We start from the raw sequence: 18701 nt of genomic DNA, 5'->3' as shown, positions 1-18701 counted from the left end.
ACAGAAATGTCTTCAGACATGTAAATGCAAGGGTAATTGTTTCTTACATGAAGAATAGTAGAATTACTTCTGCTTGCATGCACATCCCAAAAAAGCATATAAAATGCTGCTATGGATGGAAAACACTGCCCTTGACTTAACTCACTACCGAACTGTCCTTACTAGTTCATGCCTGTCCATTTACCTGTGGCTCCATTCTTTCAGTTACTAAAACTTTTATTTTAAAATTTTCTTTATTTATTTGAAAGAGAAAATACAAGCAGGGGAAGTGGCAGTGGGAGAAGGAGAAGCAGACTCCCTGCTGAGCAGGGAGCCTAACATGGGGCTCTATTCCAGAACCCTGAGATCATGACCTGAACCAAAGGCAGCCAGGCAGCTGAGCCACCCAGCTACTCCTAAATATTTATTTTAAAATCATAGTGTTCACGGGGCGCCTGGGTGGCTCAGTGGGTTGGGCTGCTGCCTTCGGCTCGGGTCATGATCTCGGGGTCATGTAAAATTGTTTTAAGGTTTTACGTATTTATTTGAAAGAGAGATAGAGGTCACAAGTAGGCAGAGAGGCAGGCAGAGGGAGAGGGGGAAGCAGGCTCCCTGCTGAGCAAGGATCCCGATGCAGGGCTCGATCCCAGGACCCTGGGATCATGACTGGAGCCGAAGACAGAGGCTTTAAACCACTGAGCCACCCAGGTGCCCCATAATATTTTTGGGTGTGTGTGAGTACAGTTCCATTTTAAACCATACTCAATCCCTATCTCTTTCCACCCTGCACCACTTCCATTTCTCATTAGTTCATGAGGCATGGACAATGCCTTTGTCCTTTGTGTAGTCTTTTTTTTTTTTTTTTTTTTAAGATTTTATTTATTTGATAGAGAGAAATCACAAGTAGTCGGAGAGGCAGGCAGAGAGAGAGAGAGAGGGAAGCAGGCTCCCTGCTGAGCAGAGAGCCCGATGCGGGACTCGATTCCAGGACCCTGAGATCATGACCCGAGCCGAAGGCAGCAGCTTAACCCACTGAGCCACCCAGGCGCCCCTTTGGGTAGTCTCTTGATTAAGGCCTGGTAACACCCTTATTCAGTGGATACAGCCTATCTCTTGAGCTCTCCAGTTTGCACGTGGCACTCAGTAAATTCCTGTTGAACTGAAATCATTTGAAAGGCCCAGATGCTGCTGGTCACCAGACGGACCCCAAGTAGGGCTCTGGCTGCAGCAGCCGAGATTCTTCCATCAGGAGAGCAGATTCTTAGCCTGGGTTTCTTAGAAAGCAGAGCTTGAGGCAAATTTTGTTCTATGGGAGAACATCCTGGGATCCCTGGACAAAAGGGCAAAGCAGGAAAGGAGGAAGAGCAAATTAAAGGTGGCGCATTTCTGAGCAGACCATCAATTCCTAAGAAACAGCTGGTTGCTAAGGGCTGTATGTAGCCTCTGCTCAGAAACTTACACAAGGAGGGAGGAACTAAGACCAGTTTCTCCGCCCACAGCTTCTTGCTTCCCATCCCTCATTGGCTTGTTTGCCCGCCCCACTAGGTGTTAACCTTCCTGCATTTTGGGCTTAGGCACCCAGCCTTGTGGGGCAGCTGCTGAGTAAGCCAGGGCCCCTGTGGGTGGACCTACAGGAGCCGAGATGTCTAGGTCTCCACTGGTTTTGTAAATAAAGTTTTATTGGAACACAGGCATCCCCATTAATTTACATACTGTCCACAATCAGTTTAAGGATCAGTAAAACCCACCTGCAAGGCTCATTCCCTATATTAAATAAGACAATGGGGACACCTGGGTGGCTCAGTGGGTTAAAGCTTCTGCCTTCGGCTCAGGTCATGATCTTAGGGTCCTGGGATCACCCCGCATCGGGCTCTCTGCTCAGCAGGGAGCCTGCTTCCTCCTCTCTCTCTGCCTGCCTCTGCCTACTTGTGATCTTTCTCTCTCTGTCAAATAAATAAGTAAGTACTAAATAAATAAGACAATGAACGCAGAATGCAAAGCATAGAGCCTGCCCACTGATGGGCTCTGAAGACAGTGGGATTTTGTGAATCGCCCCCTCCTCACTAATGCTGCTGCTACCGGTACATCTCAGCAGACCCTCCATCTGCCTCCCCCTGCCTCCTGCCCTCCATTCTGTGGCAGACCTGAGGCTTTCCCCCAAAACTCAGTCCTCTAAATTCAGACCTCTAGGTGTCAGGGGGTTTTCCAGGAGAAGCAGGTTGTATGAGAAACCCCCAGAGCCGCCTCCAGCGGTTAGTGTGCGTGATCAAGTGTGATGGCAAGCAAGGTGTAAACTGTGCAGCAAAGTCAGGACAGTGGAGCATTTCCTGGGCAGCCCAGGATGAAAGTGCGAGGTGGAATCCGACTGGTAAACTGAGAAGGAAGGTGGAAGGCGGTGCTGAAGGTCATGACACAGATACCCCCCATTCAGGCTTGGCTCACTGGCTTGGCAGTAGCATTGTGTTTCTCACATCTGCATATTTCCAGATGTTTCCACTTTCCGTGTGTGTGTGTGTGTGTGTGTGTGTGTGTTACCTGTCTACCTTTTCACACTGTAGTTGCACTCTAGCACAAAAAGTTTATCTCAGTTTGTTTATTATTTATTTTATTTTAAAATTTATATTTTATTTATTTATTTATTTATAAAAGTTTTATTTAAAATCAGTTAATTAACATATAGTGTGTTATTAGTTTCAGGGGCAGAACTCAGTGACCCATCAGTGGCATAGGACACCCAGTGTGCGTCACATCCCGTGCCCTCCTTCATGCCATCACCCCACACTGCTCCCCTCCAGCTACGCTTAGCTGTTTCTTAGAGGTAAAACTCTCTTACGGTTTGTCTCCCTCTCTGATTTCGTCTTGCTTTATTTTTCCCTCCGTTCCCCTATGTTCATCGGTTTTGTTTCTTGAATTCCGCATAGAAGTGAAATCATACGGTAATTCTCTATCTCTGATTGACTTAACTTCACCTGGCGTAGTATCTTCTAGTTCCATCTGGTCAGTTTTATTTCTTAGACTCGTTCCAAGTTCCCTCCTGACAGCCGAAGTTTAGTCTCTCATCCAGCCTTTCTCAGGTTTGCTCTGAGGTCCACCTGTCGCATAATCATCTGAGCCCATCTGGCCTGGCACTCTTAATCTGTAGTAGTCCCCTCCCCACCCCTGCGTGCCCCCCTGGAGCCTCAGCCTTGACTCCTTGGCACCTGAGTCATCCAGAGCCCTCAGGTTTGCATGTGGGGAGCAGGGAGGCGGGCTTTGTGCAGTTTGGGTGCGAAGCAAAGATGGAAGTGCTGTCGCACTCGTGTGTGGGTTGGCCACTCAGACCCTGGGCATCAGGGCCAGTGTACAGATCCCCCGTTGTCATTTTTATCTTTGAAAGCACATTTCACACACTGTCCTCCAGAAGCCCTTTCTGCTTTCCAAGAGCAAAGGAAGGTGGGGATCCACAGTCCAAAAACAGATAGCAGGATTCATGCTTTCTGCGGATGTGTGGGGAGAACTCCCATGATGTTTTGCAAGCAAGTACGTCATCCCCAAGAGCAGTTAAGGTTTTGACAATGTCAGTCTGTTCCAGAATCCTATCAAAGCAGCTGCCCCTGCTCATAGATGCGCCAAGTCGGATCCTTTTGAAATGCTGGGGTCCACAGCCTTCGTTAAAGGCCCGGCTGCCCATCTGGCAGCCTGAATTCCGACAAGGAAGCCCAGACCTGTGGTAGCTGAGCTCAAGCCTTGCCTTACTTAAAGTTGCAAAGCTGGGGGTGGAAATGTATTAAGCAGCTGGGTGGGAGGGCATGTGTTTGCATTTAAGTGTTTCAGGAGCTGGGGGTGGGAACAGTGGGAGGTTGCCTTCCCTTTGGTTGATTGGGAAAAACCTGGAGAGGGGCCCACTTATTGGGGTCAGAGATCAAAGGGTGGCTGCTTGGGCTTTGCCAGTGGGCCTATTAATTTATTAGAGGATACATCTCATAGGGTTTGGGGGCGTTGTTTTAAATAAAGCTTTGGTTAGTAAAGTCATAACCTAGATGGGTTTTTTTTTTCAACCTTGAGTTTTTGTTTTTTAACTTCACCAGTATGTTTACTGTTGTCATTAGTGATCATGTAATTTTTAAATTAAATTAAAAAAATTTTTAAGTAATGTCTGCACCCAGTGTGTGGTCGCAGCTCACAATCTGTGATCCACAGCCCCATGCCCCACGGACTGAGCCAGCCAGGAGCCCAGTGAGGATATAATTTTGAAACTTTTATGAGTGCAGAAGAAAGCTTGATTTTCAGTGCGTAGTGAAGCACACAGAAACAGTTAAGAAATCTGAATAAACTTGAATAACTTTTTAAAAAAAACTGTAATTACTCTTGGAAAGCTTATTTGGAATGCCCAAAGCTATGTGGAAGCTGAGTAAAAACGGAACACCGAACAGTAAAGTGCAAAATAGGTCTGTGTCTCGTTAGGCGAAGCGCCCCCGTCTTTGTTCAAGATTTGAATGTCCACGAAAACCCTTTCGCTGCGGGATTGTGTCCGTGGCGGCCGAGCACGAAAGGGCGCCGTTTGAACCCCTCGCCTCAGGGTTGATGAACGTGGTCCGCTGCCCGGAACGCTTCGGAATCAGGGAGGTCGGCTCCCAACCAGGGAAAGGCTGGCAACGGAGGCAGGTTTTTCTGGTCAGGTCAGGTAAGGCGAGATGGCCGTTTTGGCGAGGGCTCGAGGGAAGTGGACAAAGCTGAGTCGCCCGGCCTCGGGCGCTTCTCCTTCCCGCAGCACCCCCCTCCTCCCCCTTCTTATCCCCTTCTCCTCCTTCTTCCCCCCTCCTCCCCCTCCTCCTCCTCCGCCTCACCCTCGTGAGACCTCGTGGCGTTTGCGGAGGGCGCACAGCCCCTGCTGAGGCCCGCGCCTTCTCCGCACGCGCGGGGGGAGCGGCCCCGGGCACATGATCCCCCCGCCCCCGGCCCGCCCAGCACCTGACTCCCGCGGGCCGCTGGGGGTCCGCGCACACCCGAGCAGCGGCGCCGAGCACGGCCCATGGCCTCCCCACGCCTCGGAACTTTCTGCTGCCCCACGCGGGACGCCGCCACCCAGCTGGTGCTGAGCTTCCAGCCGCGGGCGTTCCACGCGCTGTGCCTGGGCAGCGGCGCCTGCAGTCTGGCGCTCGGCCTCCTGCAGCTGCTGCCCCGGCGCCGGCCCGCGGGCCTCGGGGCCCCCTCCCCAGCCCCGCCGGCCTCGGCGCGCTCCCCTGCCTCCGTCCGCATCCTGCGCGCCGTCGCCGCCTGCGACCTGCTCGGGTGCCTGGGTAAGGCGCGTGGCCCGCGGGTTGGGACCTGCTCTGCGCCCGGGTGAGGGAGCACTGCCCGCGGGTTGCGACCTGCTGGGTCCCCGGGTGAGCGTGCTTAGCCCGCGGGTTGGGACCTGCTGGGTGCTCGGGTGAGGGAGCATTGCCCACAGGTTGGGACCTGCTGGGTGCTCGGGTGAGGGAGCATTGCCCACAGGTTGGAACCTGGTGGGTGCCTGGGTGAGCGCGCACGGCACGCGTGTTGGGACTTGCTTTGCGTGCGGGTGAGGGGGCACTGCCCCCGGGTTGGGACCTGCTCGGTCCCCAGGTGAGCGCGCACGGCCCACGGGTTGGGACCTGCTGGGTACCCGAGTGAGGTCGTACTGCCCAACGGTTGGGACCCGCTCGGTGCCCACGTGAGCGCGTGTGGCCCGCGGGATGGGACCTGCTGGGGTGTTCGGGTGAGCGCGCACGACCCGCGGGTTGCGACCTGCTAGGTGCCCGCGTGAGCGCGCGCGGCCCGCGGGTTGGGACCTGCTTTGCCGCCTGGTGAGGGAGCATTGCCCGCGGGTTGGGACCTGCTGGGTACCCGAGTGAAGGAGCACTGCCCGCGGGTTAGGACCCGCTCGGTGCCCACGTGAGCGCGTGTGGCCCGCGAGATGGGACCTGCAGGGGTGTCCGGGTGAGCGCGCACGGCCCGCGGGTTGCGACTTGCTAGGTGCCCCAGTGAGCGCGCGCGGCCCGCGGGTTGGGATCTGCTTTGCGGCGGGGAAGGAGCATTGACTGCGGGTTGGGACCTGCTAGGTGCCCGGGTGAGCGCGCGCGGCCCGCTAGTTGGGACCTACTCGGTGCCCAGATGAGGGAGCATGGCCGGTGGGTTGGGACCTACTCGGTGCGCACGTTGGGCAGGGTGTCAGCTGCGTGCTAGGAGGGTCGACGTCGAAACCAGAGGCGGCTCTCTAGGGACCGGACTGGGGGGCCAGGGGACTCAGCAAAACAGGATAGGCAGTTAAAATTACGCCTGGGGGACATTTGTTGAAGGTAATATACCAGTTTCTAATGTTTGTTATTGCAAACATACTAGGGAAACTTTAGAAGGGGTGGTTAAGAAAAACCCAGATATTGTGAGGGACCCATAATTATTCTGCTAGTGAGATTGATAGTATTTTGTGTATACACACAAAATCATTTCCAAAATGATTTAGCAGAACCAGGAAGAACTCTTGATGTATATATCTCTAATATATATAAATAGATATGTTTTGTCAGGCTTGGGTTTCATACCACAGGTGGCCAACTACAACCCCTGTGCCAAACCCTGCTGGCTGCCTGTCCCTTTCTGAGGCCCAAAAGTTTTTTTTATTTTAATCAAAAGAAAAATCTTTCCTGGTTTATAAATATTCCATGAAATTTAAATGTCTGTGTCCTTCAGGACAGTTTGGTGGGAGCATAGCTGTGCATCGCACATAAAATCATCTTGGTGCTTGTTAATTCAATCAGATTGGTTTTCTTCCTGATGATGCTAAAACTCACAGCTGAGCACATCACAGAGGTGGATGTCCTCAGAGTAATTGTGGCCCATAAAGCCTAAAATATTTTTAATTTGGCCCTTTACAGAAACTTTGCCATCCCCTTTAAACATGCATGGCAATTTTTACAGACTTCTAAACTAGATAGTGCTGAGCATTTGTTTAAGGGTTTATTTTGGAGAATTTCTAAGAAACACAAATCACACAGACTATATAATGAACCCCTGGACCCATACCTCACTTTATCTACACTCCATCCTGTACCAACTCTTCACTGCATTGATTTAAAGCAAATCCCAGGACGTATGTACTTTCATCTATACAGATTTCAGAATATAGCTGTGAAAGTAAGAAGGAAGCGTGTATGTATACCCATATATGTTACAGGTAGTATTATCACCTTAAAATAATGAAAATCAGTTTTTTTTTAAAGATTTTATTTATTCATTAGAGAGAGAGCGTGCGCGTGCAAGCACAAGCTGGGAGAGAGGAAGAGGGAGAAGCAGACTCGCCACCGAGCAGGGAGCACAATGGTGGGCTCGGTTCCAGGACCCTGAGATCATGATTTGACCCGAAGGTACATGCGTACGTAACTGGCCGAGCCCCAAAAATCAGTTCTTTAAGGTCACTACTGTGTGTTTAGTTGTGTCATAAATGCTGTTTTACAGTTGGTTGGTTTGAATCAGGATCCAGATACAGCCCACACTTTGCAGTTGGCTGACAGGTGCTAACCATTTTGGAATTGTATTTTTCAGTAAGTTTGCTTCTGAAGCAAACGCTGTTGATGGCATTGGGCCCTGAGGGGATGGCAGCAGCTTATTCCGCACCTTGAGCACATAGCAGTACAGGTCACTGTGTCTCAGGGCCCAGTTCTCCATTCTGTGCTCTTGTGCCTGGAGACCCTCAAGGACCTTGACTTCCAGTAAATGCTATGGACCTCTAGTCACTTTCTCAGACTTGAGGAGTCAGACAGGAAGCAGTACTTCCTTTCTGTGAGGGATAAAATCATTTTGGTGCTTGTTAATTCAACCAGATTGGTTTTCTTCCTGATGATGCTAAAACATTTTGAGAAAGCATCTTTTATTTTTTTTTAAAGTTTATACGTGGGGCTTGAACCCATGACCCTTAAGAGTCAAACGCCCTGAGGACCGAGCCACCCAGGCACCCCTAGAAAAGTATCTTTTTTTTTTTTTTAAAAAGATTTTGTTTATTTGAAAAAGAACACAGAGTGAGAGTAAGAGAGCACAAGCAGGGCCAGAGGTAGAGGGAGAAGCAGACTCCCCACCAAGCAGGGAATCCCACTTGGGGCTCGATCCCAGGACCACGGATTATGACCTGAGTTAAAGGCAGGTACTTAACTGCAGAGTCACCCAGCCAGCCCTGGAAAAGCATCTTAATAGCAATTTAGGATCCGTGGAATGATATTTGTATATACTCTCCCTTTTAGAAGGGACATACGTGGTGTTAACAAGTGAGCAGAGGCATAATTAAGGAGAAGGCTTGGTGACTAACACCTCCCTGGAAAAATAAATACTTAAAATGCCTGCCTCATAGGGCAGAGGTTTTTCTCAGTTTTATTTAGATGTAATTGACATACAGTCCAGGAAAATTTAAGATCTAGAGCATAATGACTTAACATACACGTGTGGTGAGATGTTTACCACCGTAAGTAGACATTCATCCGCTCACATTGATACGAATGTAGGTAGGGCATGTATTGAGCTCAGAGGAGTGCTCGAAGCGTTCTTGATACAGCATTCTGCAGAAGAAAAGCATTATTTGTGAGCAGTGCTGATAACGAGAAGATAGATCGCGAGTTTTTTTGGTGTCCATAGTTCCTTTTTAGTGGTATGTGGCATGATATAGACTTAGTATCGTACTTCATGGTGTGTATTTGGTTATATACTGCACATTATACAGAGGGTATTTTTTTAAAGATTTTGTTTGAGAGCGACAGAAAGGACAAGCGGAGGGGGGCGGGTAGTGGGCAGAGTCGGAGGGGAAGCAGACTCCCCACTGAGCAGGGAGCCCTGAGTATATGCAAGCCCCCTGGGATCATGACTCGCGCAGAAGGCAGACGCTCAGCCGCCGGTGCTGGCCAGGTGCCCGGTGTTTGCCGGTGGATCGGACAGTGTATATCTGGCGCTAGAGTGTGCAGGGCGAGCTTGCTGGTGGGTTACAGTGTCTAGTAACATATCGCGAATTGTGTATTTAATAGCGTCTTACACATGGTGTACTTGTGCACGAGGACACAGTGTGTAACTTCATAGTGTTTACAGTTACCCTCAAGTATCGTCTCACGGAGCCTGTGCTTCCACAAAGCATATCACGTCACCTTCGCATAGATCTTACGGGCGTGTTATACTGTTTTGAGGAGAATTAGTTATTCGGGTCCAGTAGCAAAGAAACTTAAAAAAATAAATGTCAAGAGCAAGTTGCCAAGAGCTACTTTGTGAAAATCTTAAATGCGTTTTTTTCAGGCAATGAAAGAATTATCTCTTCACATTTCAGAATTGTGCTTTTTCAGTCATTTTTTTCCTGTGAGGAGTGTTAATATGGACATTAAAAATAGCAAAGAAGTAGATTGTTGTCCCCATAAGGGCTGCTTCGTATGGAGGGAACAAGCCGCGACATTCGGGTAGGACCACGGCTGATGGTGGTTCAAGTTGAAATCGAAGTGCCTGGGCTTGCTCTGTGGCCGAAGTAATTGCTCCCTGGGTCTCCCGTGGTTCTCCGTCTCTCTGCATACACTTGTGTGTGTGTTTCTCTCCTCCGTCATTTCTTTTTCTGTCCCTTCCTAGCTGTTCATCACTCTGTCCATCTGCCTACCGCTCCCAAGCCGAGGCACCGGGCCAGCCGCCCGCATGGATTCGGACGGCCGCGAAGTGCCGTAGCTCGCCGGCAGCCACGGCCCGGCTCTCCGCAGGCTCGGTTGCCCCGGGGCACTGGGGTCGGGAAGCAGGCGCTCTTCTTCCCGGCTGCTGGGAGGTCGGTGGTCGGCTCCCAGCACCTCACGATGCCCACGTCCTTCTCCACATGGCGCCTCGTCACGCAGGCCCCTGGTCCCGTCACACCGTCACGAGAAGGGTGAGGACAGTGCGGTACGATGTTGGGGCAGAGGCCATGATGATGTTGGGACAGTGTCCGTGACCGTCCGGTGTTCTAGTTCTATTTTATTATCGTTGCTAGTGTCTTACGGTGTCTAGTAAACTGCTCTGTCCCAGGAACACACGTGGCGGAAAAACACAGATGGGATTCAGTAGGGTCTGCGGTGCCAGCCTCCACTGGGGGTTCTGGAATGCGTCCCCCGCGGGATGACCGTATCCGCTCTTTCTCTCATAGGTATTGTGCTCCGGTCTGCAGTGTGGTTGGGATTCCCAGATTTCGTTGACAACCGCTCCGACGGGAATGGGACGGACGTCTGGCCGGCTGCGTACTGTGTGGGGAGCGCAGTGAGTGCACCTTCCTTTCACTGCCGCCGTCTCTCCTCTGTGCCCCTCTCAGGCTGCCATCCTCAAAGTGTGGTCTCTGGCCACTGGGGTTTGTTAGGAATGCAGATTCTCAGAGTCTGCTGCTCAGGGTTCTTTGGGTGGGTGGGGGGCATCTGCCAAGTACTCAACCCTCCAGGAGCTTGTTTGTGGTGCCAGATGACAAGATGATAGGTCTTAAGGTTTGTAGTGTCCCGAGCTCCCTTGGGTTCCCCTTCAGGGATATGCAGCATGATAAAGGGGGCTCCTGCCACCCACTTCCTTCTGAGGACCCCCTGGAGTGTGGCTGCTCTGTGCCCCCCCTTCTAAGCACACATAGACCATCCTTACCTTAGCTGCAGCTAAAGCCAGCTGGGCAAAAAGAAAAAGAGAGAAGGCAGTTACTGATGTATTGGGTGTGTACTGCTTGATAAAACCTGCGTGGAAATGTACATCTGTATCCTGCTCTGTGCACCATGCCGGAGCAGAATTCTCTGCTCCTGCCTCCTGCCCACTCCGCTTCCCAGCTGCGAACGGGGCAGCCTGGGTCTCCCCATGGCACAGCCCAGCAGGCACGCCGGCCCTTGCAGCCCGTAGCGTGCCGAGCCCCTTCCTGGCCACTCCTGGGAAGTGCTTTCTGTCCCCTACCCCTTCGTTTTCAATGAACAGCTGCTCCATCGCAGACGCCATGAGCCCTCAGGCCAGCGTGGGCCTCCCAGCTGAGGCCTTCATTGTCCTGGCCTGTGAGTGTCCCGGAAGGCAGGCCTGGCCCGTGCACATCCCACCCTTGTGTCCCCAGACCATGCACGCGTCTCTGGGTGGCTTCCCTGTCCTGCTTCCCGACGTCACAAGAAAGAGGCATCTGCCGGCTCATCTCACGGACGGGGCCATCCGCTGCCCATTTCCGGAGCTTTGATGCAGGCTCTTCCTGATTACAGATGTGGGTCCAGCTGCTGTATAGTGCCTGCTTCTGGTGGCTGTTCTGCTATGCGGTCGACGCCTACCTTGTGATCCGGAGATCGGCCGGACACAGGTACATTCAGAGGGAACAAGGAGAGCTTTCTGCCTAGCCTCTGTCGTGTGAGGAAGGGCTGGGGGCACCCCGAGGGCTCTGGAATGTTCTTCAGTATGGCAGACACAGAATGTCAGCCGGCCCCTCTGCGAGAAATGTCTCTGGCTCCTCATTGGTACAAAAGGCTGAGGGCAGATTCACAATGAGGATGTTTAGACCATGACCAGTCATCCATAAATTACATGTTTGCATTCTGGACACTTACTAAAGAAGAGTCGGCAGGAATACAGGCAGTTTTTGACAATATAAAAGTTTGAGGAGACCATCTTTGCAGTGCGTATTGACATGTTATGCCAAACTTGGAACCGGAGTACCGGAGCTGCCAGGAGCTGCTTGGGGAGAAAGGGCCCCAGGGGTGTGGCCCGTGCATTTGTCCCTGGCTGGGGAACTGTGAGCAAGTCGCTTGACCTCTCTAGACTTCCGTCGTGCCGGCCATGAGACCGTAGCCCCCATCGGGTCCCGGGAGACGCCGTGCGATGCTGCGTGTGAACGGTCGAGAACCGGGCCTGGCACGTCGTGGGCTCTCGGGAGCTGTGTGCTGGGATGTGTGTGCGTGTTGGGGGACACAGATACAGAGAACCTAAGTGAGCAGGGGAAGCCACGTGGCAGGGTGGAGTGAGCGCCCAGGTCCCCTGACTCTTGGTCCAGGAAGCATGTGTCCCCCACTTTCCCATGGAACCCTTGTATGCTTACTTCTTTTTTCTTTTTAAGTTTTATGAAGTTCACCCATTTAAGTGTATAAAATCCATTGTTCTTTAGTTATAAAATCGTGCAGCCATCACACCAACTAATTTTATGACGTTAGTCATCAACACCCCCTCCCCCAGGCTCTACCAGTGATGAATTCCTCCCCCCACCCCCCAGCGCCTGGCAACTGCCAGTCTGTTTCTGTCTCTAGCTTTGCCTAATCTGGGCATTGCCTGAAAGTGAAATCATTGAACATGTGACCTTTCATTGTCGGCTTTTTAAACTTAGCGGGCCATGGTCAAGCTTTCCGTGTGTTGCAGCACCGTCTGTTCTGTGAGCTTCTGAATACTGCTCTGTTGTATGACAAACTACATTTTATTTAATTTTGAGAGGCCAAGCATGTGAGCAGGGGAGTGGGGCGGCGGCGGAGAGAGAGAAGGAACAAGGAGAGAGGGAGAATGTCAGGCAGGGTCCACTCTCAGCCCAGAACCTGACATGGGGCTCGATCTCATGATGCTGAGATCATGACTTGAGGTGAAATCAAGAGTCAGATGCTTAACCAACTGAGCCACCCAGGCGCCCTTGGGTGTACTGCATTTAAAAAATAAATGGGTGTGTATGTGTATCTATGTATATACATATTTTTTTAAGATTTATTCATGTGACAGAGCAGCAGAGGGAGAAGCAGTCCCCCTGCTGAGCAGGGGGCACTGTAACAGGGCTGCATCCCAGGACCCCGGATCATGACCTGAGCCAAAGGCAGCCGCTTAACCCACTGAGCCCCCCAGGCGCCCTTTAAATATGTTTTTTAAGACTTTATTTTGGGGCACCTGGGTGGCTCAGTGGGTTAAAGCCTCTGCCTTCAGCTTGGATCATGATCCCAGGGTCCTGGGATCGAGCCCCACATCAGGCTCTGCTCAGCAGGGAGCTTGCTTCCTCTTCTCTCTGACTGCCTCTCTGCCTACTTGTAATCTCTGTCTGTCAAATAAATAAATAAGATCTTAAAAAAAAAAAGACTTTATTTTATTTTTTAATTTTTTAAAAAAGATTTTATTTTTTTGACAGAGGCAGGGAGACAGTGTGAGAGGGAGCACAAGCAGGGGGAGTGGGAAAGGGAGAAGGAGGCTTCCTGCTGGGCAGGGAGCCCCCGGTGGGGCCCAGTGCCAGGACTCTGGGATTGTGACCTGAGCCAAAGGCATCTGCTCAACTGACTGAGCCACCCACACGCCCTTAAAGATTTTATTTTAAAGATTTACTTATTTATTTGAGAGCGTGCATGTGTAAGTAGGGGGAACAGCAGAGGGAGAGAATTTCAAGCAGATTCCCCACGGACCTCAGAGCTGGTCTTGGGGCTCCACATGGGGTGTGATCATAGGACCCATGAAATCACGACCTGAGCCGAAACCAATAGTCAGTTGCTTAATCAGCTGAGCCGGCCTTTTCCCAAAATGTTTGTGAGATGTCTCACTGAAGGATATTGGAAAAACAGTCTGGTTGCATGTAGTCGTGAACAGCAAAGACGTTTATGAACTGTGTTACTTCCAGATGAACTGGCGTGAGGAAGGGGAGGAAGATGAAGCTTAATCTGGAGTATTTCGTTCCAAGGTGAAAAAAACTTGGGAACCAAGCAGAAAAGAAGAGAGTTTCAACACCGTAATTTAGGTCTGTGACCCATTTAAAAAATTCTCTTTTTAACTAATGTCCACACCCAGAGTGGGGCTTGAACTCACAACCCCAAGATCAAATGGTCTGTGGTCCATTATAATTATTTTTAAGATGTTGCATATTTATTTTATTGTGGGGGGGAGAGCAGAGGGAGAGAGACTCTCAAACAGACTCTGTACTGAGCATGGGGCCTGACACGGGGCTCGATCCTGCGACCCTGAGGTCATGAGCTGAGCCCAAACCAAGAGTTTGATGTTTAATTGCCTGAGCCACTCAGGAGCCCCAGTGATCCATTTTAAATTAATTTTTATGCAGGTGAGGAAAGGGTCAATGTTCATGCCTTTGCATGTGGATGGCCACTCGTCCCAGCACCATTTGTTGAATAAATTTTACTTTTTTAAATTCTTTTTTAAAGGTTTTATTGAAAGATTTTATTTTATTTATTTATTTGAGAGAGAGAACGAAACGGAGGCATAACTGAGGGAGAGGTAGAAGTAGGCTCCTTGCTTGATGTGGGACTTAATCCCATGGTCCTGGGATCTAGTCATGTGTAGGGCTCCCTGCCCATTGGGGAGGCTGCTGTTCCCTCTCCCTCTGCTGCTCCCCCTGCTTGTGCTCTCTTGCTTTGTCAGATAAATACAGTCTTAAAAGGAAATAATCATTGGTAGTCCTCATGTGTCCTCATCATTAACTTGGGTCTCTCTGGCTTGAAGCTTAGTGTTTATTTTTGTGCTTGTTCCTTCCACATTTTTACTTAGCTCGTAAACTTTTATTCATTTGAACAGAACCTGTGTACTCGTGGTTTTGAAAATTCTGGAGGTCAAAGGCAGCCAACTAGATAGGTCTGTGAAGATTAGCTTTGGCTATGTAAAATACAGAAAATAATAGTGACTTAAACCAGATAATTTTTCTTCCATTCTAAAGGAGGCTAGAGGGGGGGCACGTGAGTGGCTCACTCATTGGGCGTCTGCCTTCAGCTCAGGTCATGATCTCAGGGTCCTGGGATCCCAGCCTGCATTGGGCTCCATGCTCAGCGGAAAGCCTGCTTTTCCCTCTCCCACTCCTCCTGTTTGTGTTCCCCTCCTTGCTTTGTTTCTCTCTCAAGTAAATAAGTAAAATCTTTTAAAAAATAAATAAATAAAAGAGGCCAGAGGTAGGCAATCCAGGGCCCTTACGATGGACATCAGGGACCCAAGTTCCTCCTGTTTTCTTGCTATGTTGTCGTATTGTGTGACTTCCAACTTCAAAGTATCATGGCCCGATACAGCTGCTGGAGCTCTAGCCATCACATCTGCATTCCAGAAAGGAGAAGGGGGCCAAAGCATAAAGGTCTGTTTTCCTCTGAGCCACTTCCCTTTAAGCAGCCTCCCTGGGGATTTGACAGAACAATTCCACTTCCGTATTATTGGCTAGAATTTAGTTTCATGGCCACACTTAGCTGCAAGAGGAGTTTGGAAGTATAGTCTGTTAGCCTAGCATGCTGCTGTTGGTCATGACATACAGGTTATGTTTCTAAGGAAAAAGGAAGATGACTTTGGGTAGGCAGCTAGCTCCAGTGAGAGAGGTCTTTGACCCGGAAGCCCAGTGTAAGTGTGTGTTCCTGTCTGAGACCTCTCTCACTCAGTTTTGGAGGGATTGGAGTTAGGACACACTAGAGGTCTCATAGACAGCCAGTTGTGGAGATAAGAGGAGCGGTGGAGCCGGAGAGGAGGCTGGAAGAAGAATGTGCCTCCTGCTCTCACGGAGTGTGCACTGCTCCGCCCCTGGCCATGGACGGCTGTGGTCAGACGGGGCAGCCTGAGAGCTTTCTGGACGTAGAAGACAGGTGGGGCCCTTGGAAGCCAGGGCAGGCAATCAGGAAACCCTCCTCATGCCCAGAAGAGTGTTTGGAGCTCATCGTGCAGAGATGAGTGGATGCTGGCGGAGCATAGCTTCCAAGGACCTGCCAATCAAGCAGGAGGCAGACATCCAAAGATGTGAAACGTCCAGATGCTTCCTAAGGACAAGAGCAAGGGCAGGAGTCCAGCACTAGGAAGATCACTGAAAGTGAAACAAGTGAAACAAGCAGGAGGCAGACATCCAAAGATGTGAAACGTCCAGATGCTTCCTAAGGACAAGAGCAAGGGCAGGGGTCCAGCACTAGGAAGATCACTGAGAGTGAAACAGGGTCTCCCATCACAAAGGAGTAGCGATGGGGTGCCTGGGGGGCTCAGTCGCTTAAGCCTCTGCCTTTGGCTCAGGTCATGATCCCAGGGTCCTGGGATCGATCCCCGAGTCAGGCTCTCTGCTTGGTGGGAGCCTGTTTCTCCCTCTTCAACCTGCTTCTCCCCCTGCTTGTGCTTTCTCTCTGTCAAATAAATAAAATCTTTAAAAAAAAAAAAGAGCTACCTGGGACAGATCCAAGGCAGGGCCCAGACATTGCAGGTAGGGCTGGACTAAATGCTACGTTCCCTTCGAGATCCTTCCAGTTCTCAGCTATTTCTTTGGCATTGGAGACTCTTTTAAAATCCTAATCCTAAGAACTGTCATTAAGACCAATTTAGAGTTAAAATTTAAACGGCTATGTTGGTTCCTGATGTGGGGTATACAAGTCTTAAACAATAACGATAACAGAAGGCGCTTGAAATTGTGGGAAAAGCCCTGAATTGAGGTTTTTTTTTTTTTATGAATTTTATTTATTAATTTGACAGCAAGAGAGGGAACACAAGCAGGGGGAGTGGAGAGCCGAGCAGGGAGCCTAATGCCGGACTCGATCCCAGGACCCTGGGATCATGACCTGAGCCGAAGGCAGATGCTTAACGACTGAGCCACCCAGGCGCCCCTTAATTGAACTCTCTACTTGCTCTGTGGACATGAGTGTGAGAGGAAGGGGGCCTGGGGAGGGCCCTTGCGTGCCTGCACCTGGACGCTATCTGGTGGTCAGAAAGGGATGGGGATCTGCAGCCTCCTGCTGCCCTTCATCGTGGGTGCCCAGGAGCTCAGACTCCTCCCGGGTGCGGGTTTGGGGTTGTATCTGTTACTGAAGTGCCTGCCATCCATGCAGCCTGGCCAGACTGACTAGAGCACCATTGCCTAGTCTGGCCATGTCCAGCCCTGCCTCGCCTGGCCTGCTGTCGCCCACCTCTAGTACCCCTGGCTCCCTCCCGCCCAAGGTGAGGGTCTGGAATGCAGACCTTCTGCACTGTTCAACCACCCAGACCCCGCTGAGAGCTGCTCCTTTTTCCATCCATTCCATGCGGAGCCTCTGAGTTGTGGGCCAGACGCGCCCCAACCGCTCCCCAACCCAGAGAGACGGGGCAGGGCTGCTGCAGGACTGGGAGGAGCACACGGTGGAGTCGTTGCCTTGTGGCCCCTGGAGAGCTGGCTGTGAAAGGTTTCTTCTTCCCGAAGCTCACCCCCGTGTGCTCTCTCTTGTCTCTGAGGAGGAGGGCTTCCCTTCGCGCAGGTCCTGCCCTGTTCCTTGTCTATGCAGCTGATTTTCAGAGTTAAAATCCTGATGGGTTGGGGGTTGCACAGTTTGCTAGGAGGCTGGCAGAGTCTTGGGTTGTGGCTAGCGCGTCCCATGGATCGCTGCAGCCCTGTCCAGTGGCTCAGGGGAGGCACAGGAAAGGCTGTGCGGGCACCGTCAGATAGCCCAGCAGCCGTGCGCCCGACCCCAGCTGCAGGGCTGGCTGCCTCCGGTCTGCCGGGAAAAGGGCGCTGTGTGGGGGCGTAGGAAGATGAAGGCTGGAGATGGTCGAGGACTGGGAAGTATGCCGTGAATGGTGGGGCGTGGGGGAGGAAGGGAAGCTCCCCATGCTCCTGGAACAGCAGATGTGCGCGCGTTTCTTCAGAGACCTTGGTTTGGACTGAGCACGGAGACGCTTGACTTGTAGGGACAGGGGTGCCTCTGGGAAGGTTTGGGGATAGGAGTTCCTCTCCTAGTGGGGGAGCTGCGTGCTTAGGAGGACTGGTGAGTTGTCCGCGCCTTGTTCACTCACCCTTGCAAGCCTCGTGGTGGGAAAGAAAGAAGCCAGATGCAGAGGGCCGCATGCTGTGTGACTCCCATTTGCCTGCATTGTGCAGAATGGGAAACGCCACAGAGACACAGAGGAGGCCGGTGCTTGCTGGGGGCCGCGAGCAGGAGGAACGGGGGAGGCCCGCCTGATGCGCGTGGGGTTTCCTTCCTGGGGGATGAGGTTTCCGAGCTGGATGGGGGAGATGGTTGTGCAGTGTTGTGAGTTTACCCACTGCTCCTGATCTGCTCACTTGAAAACGGTTACTCGATGTTCTGTTTCTTTTATCTCAATTAAACAAAAGCGCAGAGGTGTAATAAGGCAAGTGTCCGCCATGGGTTTGCTCAGGATACATTTTCCTGACTCTTTGGGTGGCTGGGAGTGGGTCTGGTACTTTCTGTGGCTGGACACGCCCATCCCTCCTCTCAGGCAAGGCCCCCGTCTGCTTCCCCCCCCAGCACCATGCTGCTCTACCGCCTCGCGGCCTGGGGCCTGGCCGCCCTGCTCTGCGTGGAGGGTGCCGGCCTGCTCTACTCCCCGTCCGTGTCCAGGTAAGCCGGGGCTCCAGCTCCCAGACCCCTCGGGATCCTGCAGACGGGGCGTGGGCGTGGAGCCAGAGTGGACCCCTCACTGGCCAGGCCCTTGTGTGCAGAGCCGCCCGGCGGCCCCCTGGCGGGGTGGGGGGCCCACGACAGTGTGCTCTGCCGCTCATGTCCCGGCCTCTGCCCTTCGCGTCTGGGTGCTGGGCACTTGTTGCACACAGGCGCGTGTGCAGAGCTCCAGGTGCGTCTCCTTCCAGGACGGGTGTGCACACATCTCTAGGCATATCCTCCACACGGAGGGAATTTCGCAGGCACACGCTGTATTCTCCGCACCAGCTGCCTCTGCCCGAGTACGGGCAGGGCGGTGACCGTCCTGAGGAGGAGTTCGCATCGGCGGGGAGAGTCCGAGCGTTGTGTTGGGAGAGCTAGTTCTGAGCCTCCGCTAGCCTCCCCTTGTCCCTTCTCTCCCAGCTGTCGGCTCTCCTGAACACAGATACAGGGAGAGAG

At 51.9% G+C, this 18701-nt stretch overlaps 1 protein-coding gene across 1 annotated transcript in view; it reads left to right on the top strand.

The window, feature by feature from the left end:
* The first annotated feature begins 4827 nt into the window (after nucleotides 1–4827).
* The window catches only part of GPR143 (G protein-coupled receptor 143), a 67330-nt gene continuing 53456 nt past the window's right edge, over nucleotides 4828–18701 (top strand). The window contains exons 1-4 of the mRNA XM_045089278.1: nucleotides 4828–5258; nucleotides 10109–10218; nucleotides 11172–11266; nucleotides 18111–18203. Coding sequence (XP_044945213.1) covers nucleotides 4991–5258; nucleotides 10109–10218; nucleotides 11172–11266; nucleotides 18111–18203 — 566 coding nt within the window. The 5' untranslated portion in view covers nucleotides 4828–4990. The remainder of the gene's footprint in view (nucleotides 5259–10108; nucleotides 10219–11171; nucleotides 11267–18110; nucleotides 18204–18701) is intronic.

This window comes from Mustela putorius, unplaced genomic scaffold (assembly GCF_011764305.1).
Source record: "Mustela putorius furo isolate JIRA1106 unplaced genomic scaffold, ASM1176430v1.1 tig00003836_pilon_pilon_pilon, whole genome shotgun sequence".
Classification (NCBI taxonomy): domain Eukaryota; kingdom Metazoa; phylum Chordata; class Mammalia; order Carnivora; family Mustelidae; genus Mustela; species Mustela putorius.
This window is presented reverse-complemented; position numbering and strand designations above follow the sequence as displayed.